The 18,918-nt window shown below is 49.5% G+C and overlaps 6 protein-coding genes across 6 annotated transcripts; 3 read left to right on the top strand and 3 right to left on the bottom strand.

Moving 5' to 3' along the window:
- Positions 1-2,301: 2,301 nt before the first annotated feature.
- On the top strand, positions 2,302-3,529 carry TRV_06718 (uncharacterized protein; the record flags this gene model as incomplete). The annotated part of the gene is made up of 5 exons (XM_003019209.1): positions 2,302-2,350; positions 2,502-2,596; positions 2,631-2,842; positions 3,023-3,156; positions 3,201-3,529. The coding sequence occupies 5 exons, from the start codon at positions 2,302-2,304 to the stop codon at positions 3,527-3,529; spliced, it is 819 nt and encodes a 272-aa protein (XP_003019255.1).
- Positions 3,530-5,445: 1,916 nt separating this feature from the next.
- Positions 5,446-6,427, bottom strand: TRV_06717 (uncharacterized protein; the record flags this gene model as incomplete). The annotated part of the gene is made up of 3 exons (XM_003019208.1): positions 5,446-5,666; positions 5,698-5,862; positions 6,037-6,427. 3 exons carry the CDS (start codon positions 6,425-6,427, stop codon positions 5,446-5,448), a joined length of 777 nt encoding a protein of 258 aa, XP_003019254.1.
- A 4,711-nt stretch (positions 6,428-11,138) lies between these two features.
- TRV_06716 (uncharacterized protein) lies at positions 11,139-12,478 on the bottom strand (the record flags this gene model as incomplete). Its single annotated transcript, XM_003019207.1, has 5 exons — positions 11,139-11,543; positions 11,633-11,970; positions 12,092-12,130; positions 12,303-12,377; positions 12,436-12,478. The coding sequence occupies 5 exons, from the start codon at positions 12,476-12,478 to the stop codon at positions 11,139-11,141; spliced, it is 900 nt and encodes a 299-aa protein (XP_003019253.1).
- A 969-nt stretch (positions 12,479-13,447) lies between these two features.
- TRV_06715 (cysteine dioxygenase, putative) lies at positions 13,448-14,540 on the top strand (the record flags this gene model as incomplete). The annotated part of the gene is made up of 5 exons (XM_003019206.1): positions 13,448-13,723; positions 13,774-13,856; positions 13,911-14,028; positions 14,061-14,340; positions 14,368-14,540. The coding sequence occupies 5 exons, from the start codon at positions 13,448-13,450 to the stop codon at positions 14,538-14,540; spliced, it is 930 nt and encodes a 309-aa protein (XP_003019252.1).
- A 207-nt stretch (positions 14,541-14,747) lies between these two features.
- On the bottom strand, positions 14,748-14,927 carry TRV_06714 (uncharacterized protein; the record flags this gene model as incomplete). The annotated part of the gene is made up of 1 exon (XM_003019205.1): positions 14,748-14,927. One exon carries the CDS (start codon positions 14,925-14,927, stop codon positions 14,748-14,750), a length of 180 nt encoding a protein of 59 aa, XP_003019251.1.
- Positions 14,928-16,546: 1,619 nt separating this feature from the next.
- TRV_06713 (uncharacterized protein) lies at positions 16,547-18,714 on the top strand (the record flags this gene model as incomplete). The annotated part of the gene is made up of 2 exons (XM_003019204.1): positions 16,547-16,563; positions 16,716-18,714. Coding segments are annotated over 2 exons (2,016 nt in total), but the record flags the coding sequence as incomplete, so codon positions are not given.
- Positions 18,715-18,918: the final 204 nt, after the last annotated feature.

Here is an 18,918-nt window from a genome sequence, read left to right as displayed (position 1 = left end):
GCAGAGTTCGATAGACAGGTACTTGAGATGAGAGGAAGAGTAAAAGAAAAAAAAAAAAAAAAGGGCAGGTAAAGAAAAAAGAAGTCTAGCCCAGCCTGGCTGCAGGAGTTCGAGGCTTCTTTCTTTTTCTTATTCCTGCTCACCCTCTCTCTCTTTCTCTCTCTCAGAGAATGACTGTCTGTCTGTCGGTCCGTTTGACTGACCTGACGGATGGTCCTTTTTTTGCTTTTCGAGTGAAATTTTTTATCTCGAGTGCCTTGCTTTTGCGGTTGTTGGGGCCGGAGGCGGGTATATTATGTAGGTTGCTATTAGTCGGGCGGATGCAGGCATATGTCTGTCTACTCCGTACATCAAGGGAGTCAGGAGGGGGCAACAGAGGAAGTCAAATGCAGGACCCGACAGTGACAGGGAATCGACCTCTGCTTTTAGTTTAGGGTTGCATAAGAAAGACGGTTGAGCTAGCACAGGAAAGAGTTTAGCCACCGCCAATCGAGGGCAGGGATGGGCTGGAGAAGGGCAGGGAAGCCCAAGCAGCGAGAAGCCAGGAGCCAGGAGGGAGCCAGAAAGGGGGGTGATAGGCCTTTCTCCGGGATAGCCGGGTTATAATGATGGAGTGTTCTGACGACGTTCCGGGGATGGACCTGTACAACAGGGGGGCTGGCAGGGAGCAGAGAGGGAGAAGAAAGAGGCAGGCAGCGAGATATCTCAGGCATCACTCCAGGAAGATCTCCTTCCGTGGCCACAGCGGCCGGGCTGGGCTGCGCAGACGGAGTATTAAGTAGTCCAGGACTCCCCTTGAACAGCTCTCCCCATCTCTGCTCGGGGGACAGCCACAAACGAGCATCGTCCAGCAGGCCTGGCAAATCGCAGGCGGGAGCCCACAACCATTCTTGGAGGACATCACCAGATTTGATTATACGGAGGATAAATGCCCAAGAGGAAAAGAAAAGAAAGCACAAGAGAAAAAAAAGGAAAATAGCAAAATAGAAGAGTGCAAAAAGGCGTGCGATTGGGGGGGGGTGAGGGGGGGGGAAACGGCTGTAATGGGCTAAACAGTCGGGTATCAAATATTGAAAGTCGATGACGCCGTAACGCAGCGCCGTATCCTGTTCGATACGGCCATACGGCCATGACGGAGCCTGTAATCACGATACGGCGGTAACTAAGTAAAGCATGTAAGCATGTAAGTATGGATATACTCCATAGCTCGCGGCGGGCGGGCGAGGAGATGGACAGAAGGGAGAAAGATATAAATAACGGGACTAGGCCGGCGGGCGAGGGTTGTCAGCGAGTGTTAGCTAGTCAACAGGTAAATAATAGTTCGTTTCGTGGCAGCCACGAGCCAAACCTTGATCAGAGATCTAGCCATGGCTCGCTGACTGACGTTTTATTAACCATTAACTAGTTCGTTGGTTACGGGGTAGTTGGCTGGTTAGAGCCAGCAATGGGCAAAGGGATGCGCGGAGGAATGTTGCGGGTTGATAGCGGGCGGCGTACGGGGGAAAGATAGGCTAAGTAGGAGCTTGCGGGTTGGTTAGTTAGTTATCGTGACATGGTGAAGAAGCAACGGTTAGCTAGTTAGCTGCTGAGTTACTGGATAAAGAGCTGTCCCGCTTCATGTCAATCCTTCCTGTCGATGCTGCTGGGTGACTGGCCATCAGCCGGTTGACTGAATCAAGATGCTTGCTTTGACGGCCGATAGGCTGTGGTCGTCAGGTAAGGGGGCTCAGTTTATCAAAAAAAGAATACGCCCTTTGACTTGACCAACCCCCTCCCCCTTTACTCCATACAGTACAGTCCGCAAAGAGAGGTCATCTGGCTGCTTCTTTGGGGCAGCAGCTTCAGCTTCAGCTAACCATCGCCAGCCCAATAGCAGCAGTTCAAGGGACATCGGACGGGGCTTTTCCTAACAGCGGCAACCGTGGCGCAAACAGCAGACCGCAGAGCATTCTCAGCGTTGCGCACAGCATATATAACTCGATTTCCTAATGCTTATGGCATCCAAGGATCTGGGGAAACATATTGAACTTTCGCATGGGGCTGGTTCCTGTTCCCGTTCCTGTTCCTGTTCCTGTTTGTCTCTCCTTGTTCCTGATCCGGATCCTTTATCCTTATCCTGATTCCGGTTTACTTCTTTGCTTCTTTCTCCGTCATCTATAAGCGACGATTGCCCTGACTGTTGAGCCCTAATATGCTATGCATGGTTTTAGGCCACACTGATCGTCCGCGTGGTGCTTTTGCCCCAGTTGATGCAATTTTAGCTGCTCTGCTTTTTAACCAGTTAACTAGTTGGTTGAACAGATGGACCTTGAGGCGAGCTGGCCTGCCCGGTTGATCGCAGACCCTGGAGGTATGTATGTACGTAACTAAACACTGTTATGTCGTTAGTGTTCTTTTCTTTTTTGCATTATAGCGTACGGGATGGTTAAGCCTACCTTTTTATTTTTATTTTTTGGTTCATATTCTGTCCGGCTTTAAAATGTACTTTGTTACGTGCGTAGTGGGAGGCTGGTTGCGGAGGAAGAAGCTCCAGGAGATACGTATCTATCATCATCCTCTTCCTTCCACCAAGCAACGACCGCTTGATACCTCCAAAGTGTGCTCCGTAGCTGTATCTACCTGCTCGATAGACAGCCTGCTCCTACAAACTCTTCCGACTTGTTGTGACCTGTACTGTGTACTTATCATCCCTGAAGGGCAAGGGGGCTGGAGAGCAGAAGTTTTCCCCCCTTTCCTTTCTTTTCTCATCCCTTGCTCAGGTTCCTGAATTCCGCACAATGTCAGGGCAGCAGACAGGGGGCCTTGTATACAGAGAGACGATGTATGGACAGACCAGCAGAGAGTGAGCAGCGAGCCAGCGAGGGACCCCGGGGAGGATTTCTCCACCGTCTGCCAGCCAGCCTTAAGCTATGCCCGTTCTTTTTTTTTTTTTTCTTTTTTTTTTTTTCACCTTTCAATTTGCTTCTTCGCTCTGTATTTTTGCATTTCATCAAGGCCACTTTTTTTTTATCAGTTGGCTTAGCGGTGTTTCGTTGCTTTTTCGTCTCTTTTTTTTAAGCAGTTGGTTTGCATATGCGGATATCTCCAGACTCCGTGCGAGACGCCTAGTCAGAGTACGGAGTAGCAGCGGCGGCAGCAGCAGCAGCAGCAAAGCAAGTACGCGCTGCCCACTTTGCATGTGACATGCTAAGAGTATTTAGCTAGCAAGAGCCTGGCCGATGACGACAGAGACGAGCATGGCATGCGTCGAGGGCTTGAAGATATCGCCTCTACCAATCTCTTCTGCGCAGAGGCAGAGGGCCAGGAGAAGCGCTGTCCACGGGACACAGACGAGCTAATAGAGAGGAGGGAGGACTGCTTCCTCCCTTTCTTTTCTTCTTCCTCCTCGTCGACTCAGGGAGAGGGACGCCCTCCAAGGGGTCTTTTAGTCTTTCTTCTAGAGCCCGGAAAGAACAAGGAGATAAGCGAGGGTCGCACATCTCAAAAAGAAGAGCGACCAAAAGAGGGAGGCGGCCGGGATGGTGGATGAAGGAGAAACACGACTCGGGCATCCGATCTCGAACCACCGATCAGCATATTTTTAATACACGCACAGGATACTTACTACTAGTTAGTTAGATGGAAAAGATGCGCTGCTGGTCGACTAACTAACTATGTGGGGCCGAGGGGCAGCGGGCTTGTTCAATTGAACGGCTGGTTATACGCTCGCTGCTGGCGTTGTGGTTTAAGTAGTTGTCTCTCAAAGGGGGGGGGGAGCCCATTAGATGCTCTGTCATTATTGTCATCGACAAGCTGCTATCATGGCCCGCCAGAGTATCTATCCCTTGTCCCATGCGGCCAGAAGACGTACTATTGCTCCGAGTTCCATCCATGACTCCCGAGCGTATACTTACTACTACTGGTAGTCCACAGTAGAAACTTCGTTATATAGTCGAAACTCAGTAGTGCAGGAAGGTTTCCAGGCGGCAATCATCCCCCTCCCTGACTTTGCCCAACCAACCCCCTCGTTCAAGTTTCCTTTCCTTTCGGGGTTCATGGCAATTAGGCGGGATCTAAAGGCTATGCATGTTGGTGGCGTGGAGAGGATTAGCGGTGCAGGAGGAGTTATGTAAGAGTACTTCGGTAGCGTAGTTACTTTTCTGGAGCTGGAAGCCGAGCCTTCGCACGAGGAAACAGAGCGAGAGAAGGAGATGCAGCCAGTGGTTAGTGTAGTAGGGATAGGAAGTCTGCGGTATCAGAAGGGGTTAGGGGGGGTAGGCCACTGGGCGGGTTTCGGGAAATCCACCCAACGGTCAAGAGCATGGCATCAATTGGGCGTGACCCGGAGATGAGATGCTGTCATGTGTGCGTTGGAGATGTGTATATAGATCTCCCTAAGATCAACAGCAGCAACCGTGACTGGATGCCGCCTGGCTAAGCTTATAAGCTAGAGAGAAGGGAGGCCGTCAGGAGGCCATCTCTGTTAACGGCAGGTTAACGTCCGTCCAGTAGCCGGTGATGTCATTCCAAGACGCAGAGTGAGTATTGGTTCCTCATGCTTAATATCGTCTTGTAATGGGCAGTTCCTCAGGCATTACCCAAAAAGGGGGGTTGTTGACAGACAGCCCCAGCCAGGAACCCCCTACACCCACCACACCACGCACCAGAATATCCTGAGAGACGAGGTTAGCGCCCTGTACTGAAGAAGCATGAAGAAGCATGACGAAGGGTCAAGGAAGAGAGATGGAGTGGTAGTATACTTCGCCTGAGTGGTACACGGCAGCCAGAGGAGGAGTTTGATACGAACCACCGGAAGCGTACCACAGGCGGTGACGATACTCTGCCCACCCGTATCCCTTCCCTTCCAAGATCAAGTAAGAGTAACTTACTTGCTGTGCATGATAATTAAGCTACCGCAGTACGCAGTAGTTTAGTGCGGAGAAGCCGCGCTCCGTCGTATATCCTCGAGCTGGTTGCAGCGCCTCCTGATTGGGCTGCAATGCAGAATATTCCTCTCCCCAGCTGGCTGCTGGTGGTATTCTCTTGTGTCCATGGCCGGGGGTGGGAAAGAGGGATATCGCCGCCCACATCCGTACCTGGTATGAACATCTCGGCTGCATGGCCAGGGAACAAGGCTCTAAGCATGTTCGCCATACAGAGATGGAGGAGGCATGGGGGAGTCCTCTTTTCCTCCGTCGCTAGTGAGTTATACCAGCGTGTATTGAAACATTACTCGCAGGTTTGGCTCACACTACTCTGCGGTGGCTTGCCCTGAGAGAGGCCGCATAGAATAACTTCAAGAAGTTAGTTGGTTAACCCACTCGGTAGATGCAGAGAAGCCATTCCTCGTGTGAGCAGAGTAGAAGAAAGCCCTTCGAGATGATCAGTAATCCTCTTGTAAGCACTAGCTGGGGGCCTTTTCCGGTCTGTAAAGGGGCTGATAGTTATGGCTTCAGGCCATCGACATCAAGGGAGACGGCCAGCTCTCTCCACAGCCTCTGCCTTTCGTCCCTTTGTCTTTCCTATCATCGTCGTCTCTGCCTTCTGTATAGTCCCGTTTTCGCTAACTCTCCTCCAGCGTCGTATGAAGGTCGTACTCCCGTACAGGGCCCCATCCCAGTCATCTCGCGTGGTAGAAAGAGAAAAAAACAACAGGGAAGAAGGGGGGGGGAAAGGCCTCTCAACAACTGCAACGCAGTATGAATACAAGATGCATACTTAGGTAGTTACTTGAGAGAAGAAGAAAAAAAAAAGCACCCCTCCCCTTGTACAGGCCTCGGAAGTGGGTTTCTACCGCCGCGGCAACCTCGAGCCTCTCGTTCGTTTTGCTGCTCACTTCAACCCCCTGGTCGTCGTCCTTCTCCTGATCCGACAAGACGTCAACTTACATACCAAAACTCGAATGTGGAGGGTCATATAAGTCGCATCCCGGCCCTTAACGAATATTAACTATACATAGTATGTCCTCCGTCCCAGCCTTGCTTCCCATCGACCGATTTGGCAAACGGAAGGGGGACAGGAGTCGATTTGATGCCTCTCATGCCCTTTTTTCCGCACTATCCTTCTTCTCTTTTTCGCCTCCCCCCCCCCCAGTAAAAAAAGAGCCACATTGTATACAAGACTTGTCTGATTCCTGGCGACTTTCAAGCCAATCCCGACAATGCGGGAAGTAAAATAGCAGATGGAGTAGGTGTTGGCTTTTGTCTGCACCTTGCTGGCCCTTCTTTTCATTGTCCAACCCGCAGCCCCCCTTTTTTTCCCCTGAACTTGCAACCAACATTTTGATATCGTCTCCGATTTGCTTCCCACGGAGCATGGTAAGGGAGCTTGGACGGTAATCAAGCTTGGCCCACGGAGAAGAAGAAGAAGAAGAAGAAGAAGCAAAGAGAGGACGAGCAGAGAGAAGACGAAGGGAAGACAGCACAAGAGGGAAGAAGAAACGGTGCATAAAAGGAGGAACACTGCATCATATAGCCATTAAATCATTCCGCGGTCTTCTTCGAGAACCCTTGCAACTCACCAGCATCTCGCAGTGCGTAACTCGACTTGACCGCGTCCTGATGGTACGATGCCTGCTTCGTTCGCTCTCTCGGCGTACATGCGTGCATGCATACATTACTCAAGAAGTCGACTAGTCGGGACACTCTGTAGCTCAAGCGTTCACCTGCTCGCTGCCCGTCCCCCCTTGCTCCGCTCCACCAGCGGCAGGCGGAATATCCGCCGATTGACCATGCACCAAAACCTGGTAACGAAGCCCCTTAGCCTCCCTTTTTATTATTATTATTATTATTATAGACATACATATACATAATCGCAGCGGGTAGATACCTGGTCATCGCTTCCAACTTCTTATATTATACGAGTCAAGAAACGGCCGGTTCTCCCCTCGTTCTGATATAGATTCAGCTACTCAAGCTAATATCGTACATACACCGCCAGGATCTCTCCCGTCTCGACCTGCTCAAAGTGGACTGGATGCATGTCCATCTTTTTTTACTTACAACCCTTTTCTCTTCTCTTTTTTGCTGTCCTTTGTCCCGGCTGCTTTCATTGAGATCTGGTATGCGCATGCCGACGGGGAGCTGGACAGCTACGATATATGCTATGCACAGTGACATGCGTCGCGTATGTCTGTACACGGGTAAATCCTGTGGATGATGTCTGGACATGATGTTGATCTGCTAGGATGACAGACCATCTCGATATTGGTACTCGGTACAAGATGGCATATTACATCGCATCATGTACCTAGCCGGCTGATTTACAAGCAAAAGACAGCGGAGGGAGTACTTTGTGCTCGGTACCACCTGCGCCTGCGTCGCCGATACCCATCTCAAGCCTTTTTTCTACAACCAGGACAACCTGATATATCGAGATGGCTCCTCTCATCTCTTTTTTCCTGCCTTTCTTTCTTTCTTTTTCTTCCCTCGCCTGGTCTGTTCTTTGTCGGGGATCGACTTCTAGTCCGATTCTGCAGGCTTAAAACCAGGGATCGACGCTGGACGTGAAATGTGCACTGTCTCGATTGGAGCTGGTTCTCGGTTCTTCAGCATCCCATCTCATCCTCTTGATGCTTGATGCCGTACGGAGCATACTTTGTTCTTCTTCTTTTCAAGCGATCAAACGGCCATGTGAGATGGACGTCGGTGGCGATGTTCACCGCTCTATCAACACGGCCTCCTCTCGCTACGCATTCATTCCATACGAGCTTTGTTACGGCTGCCAAGGGTAGCTCAAGAGGAATGTAGTAGAAGACGATATACCTGCATGCCGAATGTTATCCTGCTGAAAAGAAAAGAAAAGAAAAGAAAAAAACGAGCATAGACAGTTGCCAAAATCGGGTTGTCAAGTCTATCTCCTTCTTTTCTTCTTCCGCTTCCTCTCATCCCCTAATTTTCATGGCGTCCTGCGTACTAGCGAGAGAAAGGAAAAAGAGAAGAGACTGAAGCAAAGCCTCCCTGAAGAAAGATGTGAAAAAAAAGGAACGTTCGATGCCTTTTTTTATTTCTGGCTGCTTTCTTTTTTCGCCCTACACATCCGCCGTCTTGATAGCTAGCTAGCTCGCTGGTTGTGTGCGTGTTTTGGTCACCCAGAAGATGCCTCTTCCAACCCGCCCGGGGAATCAGTCGCCATCACCATCCTCATCCCCCCGTCTCACTCCACAGCCATCAAGCTCAGCATGGGCGGGTCACACAAAGAACCCCCAGATTGATGGGCTGCAGATCCATGGTCCTCCTCGACGGGTTGCGTCCCTTCGGTTCGTTTGCCTTGGTTGACAGCGATTGCTGTAAGACAAAGACATGCTTATTACCCTGATTATTATTGCTAATATCATTGTTTTGGCTCTTATACTGCTTTGTCCTTGTCTGGTGGATGGCTGTCTGGCTGACATGTCACACACACGTTGCAATCTAGGAGGGTATATAGCGTCCAGTTAATCTAAAGACGGTTTAAACCCCGATCAAACCTGGAACTGGATAATGGTTTATGCTGGCTGGAATGCACTATTTTGCCTTTTAGCGGCTGCAATAGCAATCTTTATTTTTATTTATTTTGCTCACCGGGCTCTCTCGGGGGATTTTTATGATGGCCTAATCGGGATAGGTCATACACGATACGCCAAAGAAGGGGGTGCTGGCGGATGCTCTGATGGTAGCGGCTATCTGCAATATTGGCCTTGGTGGTTATACCGATGATCTCAACGGCGAAATCATGTCTGCCCCGTGTCCTGTCTGTGTATCTGTATGATCGTCAAGCTTAGTCTATTCTTCCCTCCTGGAGCTGCCTGCTGCCTTTCCCCGGTAGATGTCATCCGAAGACGTTGTAAAGGGCAAAAAGAGCATAACATAACTTAGCATTATCACAGCCATGATATATCCTCGCACACACGCACACACACCTCCATCCCCAGCTTAAACGCCGCTTTCTTCAGCCGGCGGATGCTTTGCTGTTCTTTTTGCCTCCCCTTTTCCTAAACCTTGGGCTATCGCTCTAACCACTGAACTATCGCGCTCATCTATCTGCGGGATGCTGTCTTGCCTTGACTTTCCTATCTGGCCATGGACTGAGATTGACCATTATCTCTTTTCTGCATAATCCGTTTGATACCAAGCCCTCTTTTCTTTTGGTTGGTCCTTGGATGTTTGACATTTTGAGGTTTCGAAATCTCCAGTTTCAAACAGAGTGAGATAGATCTCTGGGCTCTTACATGCTGACTTCGCCCCCTTAACTACCAACCAGATATCCCCGTACAATGTAAACACCACACAACACTCACACACTCACACACTCGCTCGCTCACTCACACTCGCCCTTGTCTCTCTATTCTGCAGTGTATGTGCAACGGTAGTATTTATTATCATCCCAACCAGGACCATGGAACGGTTCATGATTGGGAAGCACTGATTTTTTTCTCCTTTCCCCCGGTGATTGGGTGGGATACAAGTGTTTCAATATTCATCCTCCCTGTCCCAGGTCATTAGTTATTAACTAGAGCGTCAGCGGCAATTCGACGTTGGAACACCTTATCGGGACGGTAAGGAACCAGATAGCGCCGCAGGGACAGGGAGAGATGATATATACATTTTACTTGCTTAGACACGTTCGATCGTCTGATAAGTCCCCTGTGCATGGATATGGATATGGATATGGATACCCGACTGCGGCCTCGGGCTGAAACCCCCTGCCTGGCCTTACCCGAGAGTCTCCGTATCAGATAACCATCTGCTCCAGACCTGACTGGCACAGCAAGCCGGAACGATTTCGTGTCCAGGCCAGAGCTTCGAGCCATCATAGACTATCAAATGTACTCTTCATGCAGGCTTCCGGGTTGCGCGGCAGGGGCAAAGATACACGTACATTTATACAAATACGCACACATGCAGCACGCAAGACACAAGACACAAGACACCAAGACAATTTAAAAAAAAGGGGGGAGGGCGTCGAGAGGAATCCTTATCCTGCATGCGCACATAGTGAGCAGACGAGCAAGGGCCAAGGATTACAGGGCCAAACCTCTGTCTTGCATCATTGCCCATGCGAGATGCGAAGCATGCATACACTACATAGCCCTGGCATAGCCTACTACAAATGCAATTATTGGATTATGACGACCATTTCATTTCCATCTGGGGGTGGCTTATCAACTCGAGCACGGTTGGGGGATTGGAATGAAGGGGAACAAACGGAACTGTTCTTAAGTTTTTTGGATATATTGTCTCGAGACCGCTTTATGAATTCTCGTTTGCAAAAATAGGAACTAAATATCCAAATGTATGATTAATCGGTCTCGACGAGGCGGGCGGAGGGGATGATGATGATGAGGATAAGGAAAAATAGAGTAATGTATTGCGATTGACTTTCGTGAGATGGTTGCCAAATTTCAGCATGAGCAGAAACAGACAAATGAATAACTAACTGTGTTTTGCGTGCTATTGTAAGAGTTTTTTGCTAAAATTCAGTCTTTTCCATGGCCTGGTAATTTTTTTTTGGGCTGCGCAACCTTGCCTCCCCAACACCACACCCCCTATTTCCTTTCTGCCTAACTAAACAGTTAATATTGATAGCAGGATTCCAATTCATCAATCATTTCCACAAGAGTGCATTGCATCGGTTGCGTCTGCTGCTGTCGTTTTCGCCTCCCTTCTTCTTCCACCTCTCTCACCTTTAACCTCCCCCTCTTACATACATTCCTTGTCTTGAAAAAGCATATTTTCTCAAGACCAAGGAAGGCATATAATTCAATTCCACTCCTCCTGAACACGTCATCCCGTATACCCTGTCAGCTATCAGGTTCAAGACCATGTTCTGGAGTCGCAGTTCAAGGTAAACTGGATAGCTGTGTGGAACATCCCAGCTCCACGGGCATGGATGACCCAGGAAAAGAGTTATAGGGAACCCAGTTCCTTAAAGTATACATGCATTTATCGTTTGACGATTGTTACTAATGATTAAGGTATGTTAGTAAAACAAAATGATATGCATGAAAAGATGGGAACTACGGAACGGAACGGGCATGGCCCACTTACTTATGTCTTCGTCCGCGAGTTCGTGGCTCAATCCGACTCGTTGTGGTTGATGTTTGACGGAACGACCGTAAACGATGGCATGCTTGAAGGAATCAACGATGGATTTGTGGATAGAATTGCACTATTATCAGGTTAATAACGAAAATAACCCGGGAGAAGGAGGAGGAAGACGGGACGTACGAAATCTTCGACAGTACAAGCCGTGCTTCTCAAGACCACTGGTTCGTTATAATCTGGATTCTTGCCCTTGGGCTTGGTATAGACTCTTCGCAGGTTGAGCTTCTCCCACATCAGCTCGAGGAGTTCGTCGATATTCCATCCTCTCTCCGAGCTGATGGGACAAGCGTTGGGGATACGGTATAGTAGATCCAGCTCCTCGATTGAAATGGCATCAATCTTATTCAAGGCGTAAATCACAGGTATATAAGAACGGCTTCGGGCCTCAAGAACATCAATCAAGTCGTCAATCGTGGCGTCGCAGCGGATTGCTATATCTGCCGAAGAGATTTTGTATTCGTTCATAACCGCTTTGATCTCCTATACATCTGGTGAGATACTGTCTTTGATGAATTGCCGGGGAGAAAAGCCGGGCAAAAAAAAAAAAATGACTAGAGAATTCAACATACGCTGTGATCGATATGGGTCAGGGGTACGGTGTTTGTGATGGCAATGCCGCCCTTATCTTTCTTCTTGAAGATAATGTTCGGAGGCTCCTTGTTGATCCTTATGCCGAATCCTTCTAATTCGTTCTCGATGATCTTCTTGTCCGTCAAGGGCTTGTTCACGTCTAGAACGATGAAGATAAGATGACACGTTTTGGCAACGGCAATGACCTGTCTTCCTCGACCTTTGCCGTCCTTGGCACCTTGGATGATTCCAGGAAGGTCAAGCATCTGGATCTTCGCACCGTTATATAGGACTTGGCCGGGGACGGTAGTAAGGGTTGTGAATTCGTATGCGGCAGCTGTGTGATGTACGTATCAGCACAGGGATGTGTCAATTGATAAAGGGGTATAACTCTTAGATCGACCCAGACATACCCTCAGAATGTTGCCCCGTTAGCTTGCTCATGAGCGTACTCTTACCCACGGATGGGAATCCAATAAAGCCGCTGAGCACGTTAGCTAAACACGCCCAATTCAACCAGTTAAAGTACCTGAAGCGTGGGAAAAACATACACACTGGCAACACCGGTACGCGCAACATCGAAACCAGCTGTGAACAATCATATCAGCCCTATTGTCCTAATGCGTATCCATTTTTTTTATACCCGTGTAGGTGTGCGCCAAAGCATACCTCCACCTCCACCACCTCCGCCGCTCGGAGTGAGCAGTTCACGCTTTAGCTTCGCAAGCTTAGCTTTCAATTGACCTATATTCCACTGTTAGATCCATGACACGCCCTGGTAGAAGGCTGTTCCAGATCATACCCAAATGAAACGAGGTGGCTTTATTCTTTTGGGTTTTGGCCATCTATATAATGATAAGGGCATTGTTAAAACATGCGCGAAACGTTGCGGGTAGGTAAAAATAAACGACTTCGGAAGGGTACCGACTTCGGCCTCAATCTCCCTAATCTATAACAGCGGAAACAAGACGACATGGTTAGCTATATCTCGTTCATGGGTGTGTTATGGGATTAATTGATAGCGAACCTTGTCCACTGTGGTCGACATGATTGCGGTGGTCTGCCGGATACGGGGAAACGCTGCAACAACCGAAAAAAAAAAAAAAAGGGGGGGGAGAAGATAGAGAAATAAATTAATGCAAAATAGCTAACGCTACGCTGGCAGGACGGAAGATAGGATCGCGCGAGGGCTGTAGTTTTGCGCAGTTATATGTTCAACAAATTGGCAGCGGGGGAGTTTTAACAATCTATCCCATTGCTATGAATTCAAATTCACTGAGAAAAAAAAAAGTAACAGGCGGCTTATCCACGGCTTACCTAATCAAACCTTGACCTTATCTCGGAGTTTAAGTTTATCCGTCTACGGCTTATGTCACGTGACTTGTTCATGTGACCCGGTCTGAGCCCTCCGTGCGTTTTTCGGCGCCCGGGAATATCCGTAGAGGGCGCGCAGCAACGGGATTGGTCGGAGGGACCCGAAACCGCCAAAGTGGCGTGGAGTCAAAAGGGAAAAAGGATGAAACTACGACTGCGGCCACTAACAAGTCTGTTCCCCCAAGGTGCGAAAGGGATAAGAGAAGAAACCCCCGTGAACTCAGGACAGGTTTCCCATCCACTTCCCCCCCCCCCTAAAAGACCATCCAAACACCCTTCCTAAAGAGACAGCTGTATATATCTTGCCATCATTACTCTTCTATTCTTCCAGTCGGCAGCCACCTACCCTTTGCCGAGAGCCATCACACACTCACACCAACAACCCAGCCAAGTCTGCATCACCGAGGGTGAAGAAAACTGTTGAGATCCATCGAGTCATCATGCCATTCATCGAAAACCAGGCCACAACGGCAGAACCCATCGTCCCAGTGGACGTCAAGGGGAAAGATGCCTTCCATAAGCTAGTAGACGACCTCAGTGCCGTCCTTGGACCGTCGTCGGGCCTTGACTCCGACGACGTAGACCCCATGGACATCCAGAAGTTGATGGAGGGATACGTATCGAACCACGAGGAGTGGCAGCGATATGCGTTGGCCGATGAGTCCCGAGCCTATACCAGAAACCTCGTAGATGAGGGCAACGGCAAGAGTAACTTGGTAAGTCAAAGAAGTGGCCAGCCAGCGTCGTTGGAACCCAAGAGTCCTAGGAGTCTGTGGTGCGAAGAGAACAGGAAGACCATCTAGCTAACATGGCAAAATTGAATGCAGCTCATCCTCGTCTGGAACCCGGGCAAGTCCAGTCCAATCCACGACCATGCTAACGCTCATTGTGTAATGAAGGTAGAGTATTGACCCTTTCTTTTTCTTTGCTTTCCCGTTGGGAGAGCAAAGTCGAAAGAGCAAAGCCAAAGAAGAAAAGAGATGAAGAGATGGAGAAGAGAGAGAGAGCAAAAGAGCCCACCGTAGCTGATCGTTATCTCTGTCCCTGATGTAGATCCTGCATGGTTCGTTAAAAGAGCACAGATACGACTGGCCAGAGCAGGACAAAATCAACAACGGCGAAGCCTGCCCCCTGACAGTCACCAAGGAGACCACCCTTCGGGAGAACGAAGTGGCATACATGTCCGATAAGGTAAGTTTACCTCTCTCTTGTATGTGTGTGTGTATCCGGAAGCGGATGCTGGCTTGGTTTGCATGGCTGACATTGAATATCCAGCTTGGCCTGCATAAGATCTCAAACCCGGATCCAAATGACTTTGCCATCTCTCTGCACTGTAAGTAGCATGAGTATTATGGTCCAGACGAGGCCTACCTCTTTTTGCTAGTGCTTTCTGTCTTTGCTGACATCCGGCACCCAGTGTATACTCCTCCAAACGCAGCCCACTTTGGCTGTTCTCTGTTTGATGAGAAGACAGGCAAGTCTCATCACATCAAGCAGTGTACCTTCTTCTCCAACCGGGGCTTGAAGCTGTAGAGAAGGCTTTGAAGCACGATCAGTAGATGGAAGATGGGGATGACCTCCCATTCCCTGACTGAGCCCCAAGTATCAGCGTGGTTGAAGAGCCCGAAGCTATACCCTCAACCTCGCCTGGCAGCCCATCCCATCATCCCAGGGCTGCTGTCTGTTGCCTGCATTTCATGTCATGACCCAACTCTCTCCCCCAGCGTAATGATTGTGCCTTTATTGTGCTTTTTTTCCTGTACCTTTTCCCATTTTGGGTGATATCCCTCCCTGGTGTTCTTCAGCCTGCTGTCCCTTTTCCACAGAGCAAGACTGGTGATAGAAAGAAAGAAAGAAAGAAGAAGAAGAGAAGGTGAAGATGGAGACGGAGGGAGTCTTTTTTTTTTCTGTGCGAGCCATGTTCTCATGGCCGTCCGTCTTTTCTTATATGTGACCACCCCCAAGCCTCTGCCTGCCCTCCTGCTCCTCCGCAAGCCTCCCTTAGTGAGTGCGAGTGGCGGACCCGCGCGAGCACGCCATCCCAGCTGCTCCTGATAGGCCTGTTTCAACAACACTAGACCTGCTTAGGCAATCCAGTGCCGTTTTTAGCGAAGCGCCTCCCCTGGTTTCCCTTGCCGCTTTTCCTTCTGCTGACTCATCATGTACATACCTCGCTTTCTCTCTCTCGCCCCTTCAGCCTCTGCCTCTGCCTCTGTATACTCGTTTCCTCTCTTCCTATTCCTATTACTATTACTATTACTATCTAGCTAGTTATATGCATATATATATATATCTCCTCTCAAGCTTCTCTGCTTCTCTGCTTCTCTGCCTTTAGTTTCTGCGTGTACTCCGTAGTGAACTTGAAAGCCGACATGTTTTGTCAGCTGCGACTTTGTAAGCAATGGATGACTTTTTGTCCGAAGGATTCGGCGTCTAACCTCCCGGCCGATAAACAAGTAACAAGCTACGGAGTACTTACAACTCCGTAAGGAGTATGTATGTACCTCAAAGACAGTATAAGACCGCAAGACACCAAGGGCAGGCCTCGCTGATAGCCTGGTGCAGATATACCCCGATGAAACAGCATCCTCGCGGCCATGGATACAAGTGTTTCTCGTTCCCGCTACTTTAAGAGGCATAACCAAGACACGCACTGCTGCTGCTTACCCTCCCCCATTCAAGGGCGTGGGATACATGTCTAAGTAGCTCGGTGATAAGCCCGGGTCCAGCTGGTTATGGGTTACCGTTCTCTCTTTCTCTATCTTGAAAGCAGATCTCCTGGAGTTTTCGGCAGATCCCGATCATTTTTCGTCGTCGTTCAAAGCGACAGTCCAGACGACTTCCCGCTCCCGATCAACCAGTGATCATTGAGCTCCTCAAGCTTGAAGAGCTCGGGCTTGACAGGGCACCTGATCTCCCCTGTACTGGATATCACTCCTCTGTGCTCCAGAAGAACTCCACCGTTAGATTGCCGGTCCATTGCTGCCGCTTTATCGACCGGGTATTGATATTTACCAGGGGGTTGCTCTCTGAGGACCCATCTGGTGCTGGCCCTTCACAGGCAAGGGTTCGTTATCCAGTTGTCCAGAGGACCGGCTCAGTGTCCGTGTCTTGTCGATCAGATATTCACGCTAGATCGCATGCGTACAGGTCTCCAGCCGACTCAAGCTTATTGTTTGGATCGGAATCTAGGCCTAACAAGTCTATGAAGTAGTACAAACGTTAGCAGCTTTATCTGGTTCCAAACTTCAGTGACACACGTATATAGGTTTCTATATCCTTTCCCAGAGCAGATTTTTCTCCTCTTTCTCCAGTAGATGCTTGGAGTTGGTGTAGTATCGTGTCTGGATTATCGACTACTTTTAAAAAAGCAGCAATATCAGACACCTCCAGTGTCTACGCCCTTCGCTAAAGAGATGCAAGGAGCGTCAGCTTTTAGCCGCTGTGGAATCAGGTCCTTGTCGTATGTAAGATTTGACAGCTTGCGCCTTGCTTATTTCCAACTGGAGTATAGCCTATGGAGTAGTTGAGAATAGTAGATGGACGAGATGTCCCTGTAAGTTTCTGGATATCAAATGGCCGTTAAGCATCAGGGTAGATAACTAAGCGCATGAAACGAAGCTGCACAGGAATGGCTGCTAGCAAACACTCGTTCTAGTAGCATCATCGTCCATCGAAGAGACCAACGTCGAGATCGTAGTATTATAGATGTCTAATACCTATCAAAAATAATAATTGTTATTCCGCGGTTTATGCTTTTTCGACGTCGTCATCCCCCTGGGCCTCCGTCCGCTTGGCCTTGCAGCGTTTCTTTTTCTCTCCGCCCAAAGCCAAAACTTCTCCTTTTGCGGTTTTGATAGATAAATATCCAAACAGAAAAAAATTACTCGCTCCCCCCCGACAAAGGAATTCCAGCAATGAGCTCTTCTGGTCGCGCATCCGGGTTCCACGAGGCATGAAAGGACGACGGTTTACCCTTCTCGCGGGCCTGGCGTCCCTGATTGTTCTGCTCTTCGTCTTCTATGCGCCAAATTCGGACGAGAGGCCTATCATACCAGCTCCAAACCCCGGCAATTCTCCAGCAGCACCGCAACAGCCGCCGCCAGTCGAGTCCTTTGGCGACGAGAATATTAGCTACAATAACCCCGCCGGCTCCACGGGCGATGATCTCGCCCAGCATCCGATCGAGAGGCTGATCCAGACCTCCAGAGCGCAGTTCAAGACCACCCATTCACGACAGTCAAAGACCCTGCAGCAGGCTGCTACCGAGTACCGGCGTCGATATGGCCTTCATCCGCCGCCGCACTTTGACGTCTGGTTCAAATTCGCCCAGAGCAGAGGCGTTCAGATGATTGATGAATATGATACGATATACCACACCCTGCTTCCCTTTTGGGGAGTCAAGCCAAAGACCATCCGGGAACGAGCAAGGGAAGCTATAGGCTTTGAGAATGCCCTGATCGGACTGATGATAAGGGATGGGAATGTTACGCTGGTCGACGGCGGCGGAGAAGGCGAGCAGTGGAAGAGGGATGCGATCAAGGGGATGATGGCGACTTTCGTCAAATACCTACCTGACATGGACCTGGCCTTCAACATACACGATGAACCGAGGGTCGTCATGGCGCATTCTGACCTATCACGACTAGTCGCCGAAGGGAAGCGGATGACTGCCTCGAACGGACAGCAGCAGGGGCTCCATAATCAGTGGTCTGCACGGCCGGAGGGTTTGAATAAGGGCGATAGAATCGATGAAGTCAGACGGACGAGATTCAACAGGTTTGCTCATCAGCCGACGTGGACGAACTCACGGATGTCCTGCCCTCCAGATAGCCCTGCTAGACAGCTGGAGGATGAACCCGTCGATAACACGGCACAGTACTCAACGTCTCCCCTCGGATTCATTTCTAATACCACTGCCTTCTCAGACGTTTGTCTGACGCCTTCTCTACGCCAGACTTTTGGCTTCTTCGAACGACCAAACGCCCTTGATATAGTTCATGACCTCTTTCCTATCTTTTCACAAAGCAAAGTTTCCTCGTTTCAGGATATCCTCTACCCAAGCCCCTGGTACTGGAACGGGAACGTCGCCTACGACGCAAATCAAGACATGGACTGGTCCACCAAGGAAGACCAGATGTACTGGCGTGGCTCGACCACAGGCGGCTTCTCACGAGCAGGTGGATGGCGCAGACAGCACCGTCAGCTCTTCGTACGCAACATCAACAGCCTCAGCCCCACGAATATCCTCGAGAAGAGCCTCGAGACTGGCCGGTGGGCCGTGAAGCAGATTCAGCGGAACGCCCTGAGGTCTCTATTCAATGTGAGCTTTAGCCACGTCGGCCAATGCGATCCAGAGGACTGCGAGGCGCAGAAGGAGTACTTCACCATCGTCAAGCCGGCGAAACAGCAAGACGCATGGAAGTTCAAGTACCTTGTCGATATTGACGGAAATGCCTTTAGTGGGCGGTACTACGCCTTCCTACTAAGCAAGAGCTTAGTATACAAGCTTGCTCTCTTCCGCGAATGGCATGACGAGTGGCTTCGGCCATGGGTCCATTTCATCCCCCTCAGCTTTAGGGGAACCGAACACTACGAATCTGTCCGCTACTTTGCAAAGGAAGAACCAGGCAAAGATGAAGCAATAGCTATTGCACAGGACAGTCAGAAATGGGCACGAAAAGTTTTACGCAATGAGGATCTTGAGGTGTGGTTTTTCAGGCTTTTATTAGAGTAAGCTCCTCCCGCTACCTCCCCATTATCACTACAACGTTACCACGGCTAACACACATCATAGGTACGGCAGAGTCATCGATGATAATCGTGAACGATTGGGCTTTTCAACAGGGTAGAGAAAAAAAAGAATTATAATATACGCTATGGGATGGATTTGTTATCTTATTATTTATAA

The sequence above is a fragment of the Trichophyton verrucosum genome (genome assembly GCF_000151505.1).
Source record: "Trichophyton verrucosum HKI 0517 chromosome Unknown contig00787_1.f1.exp, whole genome shotgun sequence".
NCBI classification, from domain to species: domain Eukaryota; kingdom Fungi; phylum Ascomycota; class Eurotiomycetes; order Onygenales; family Arthrodermataceae; genus Trichophyton; species Trichophyton verrucosum.
The sequence above is the reverse complement of the archived record's forward strand: the minus strand, read 5'-3'. Positions and strand labels throughout refer to the sequence as shown.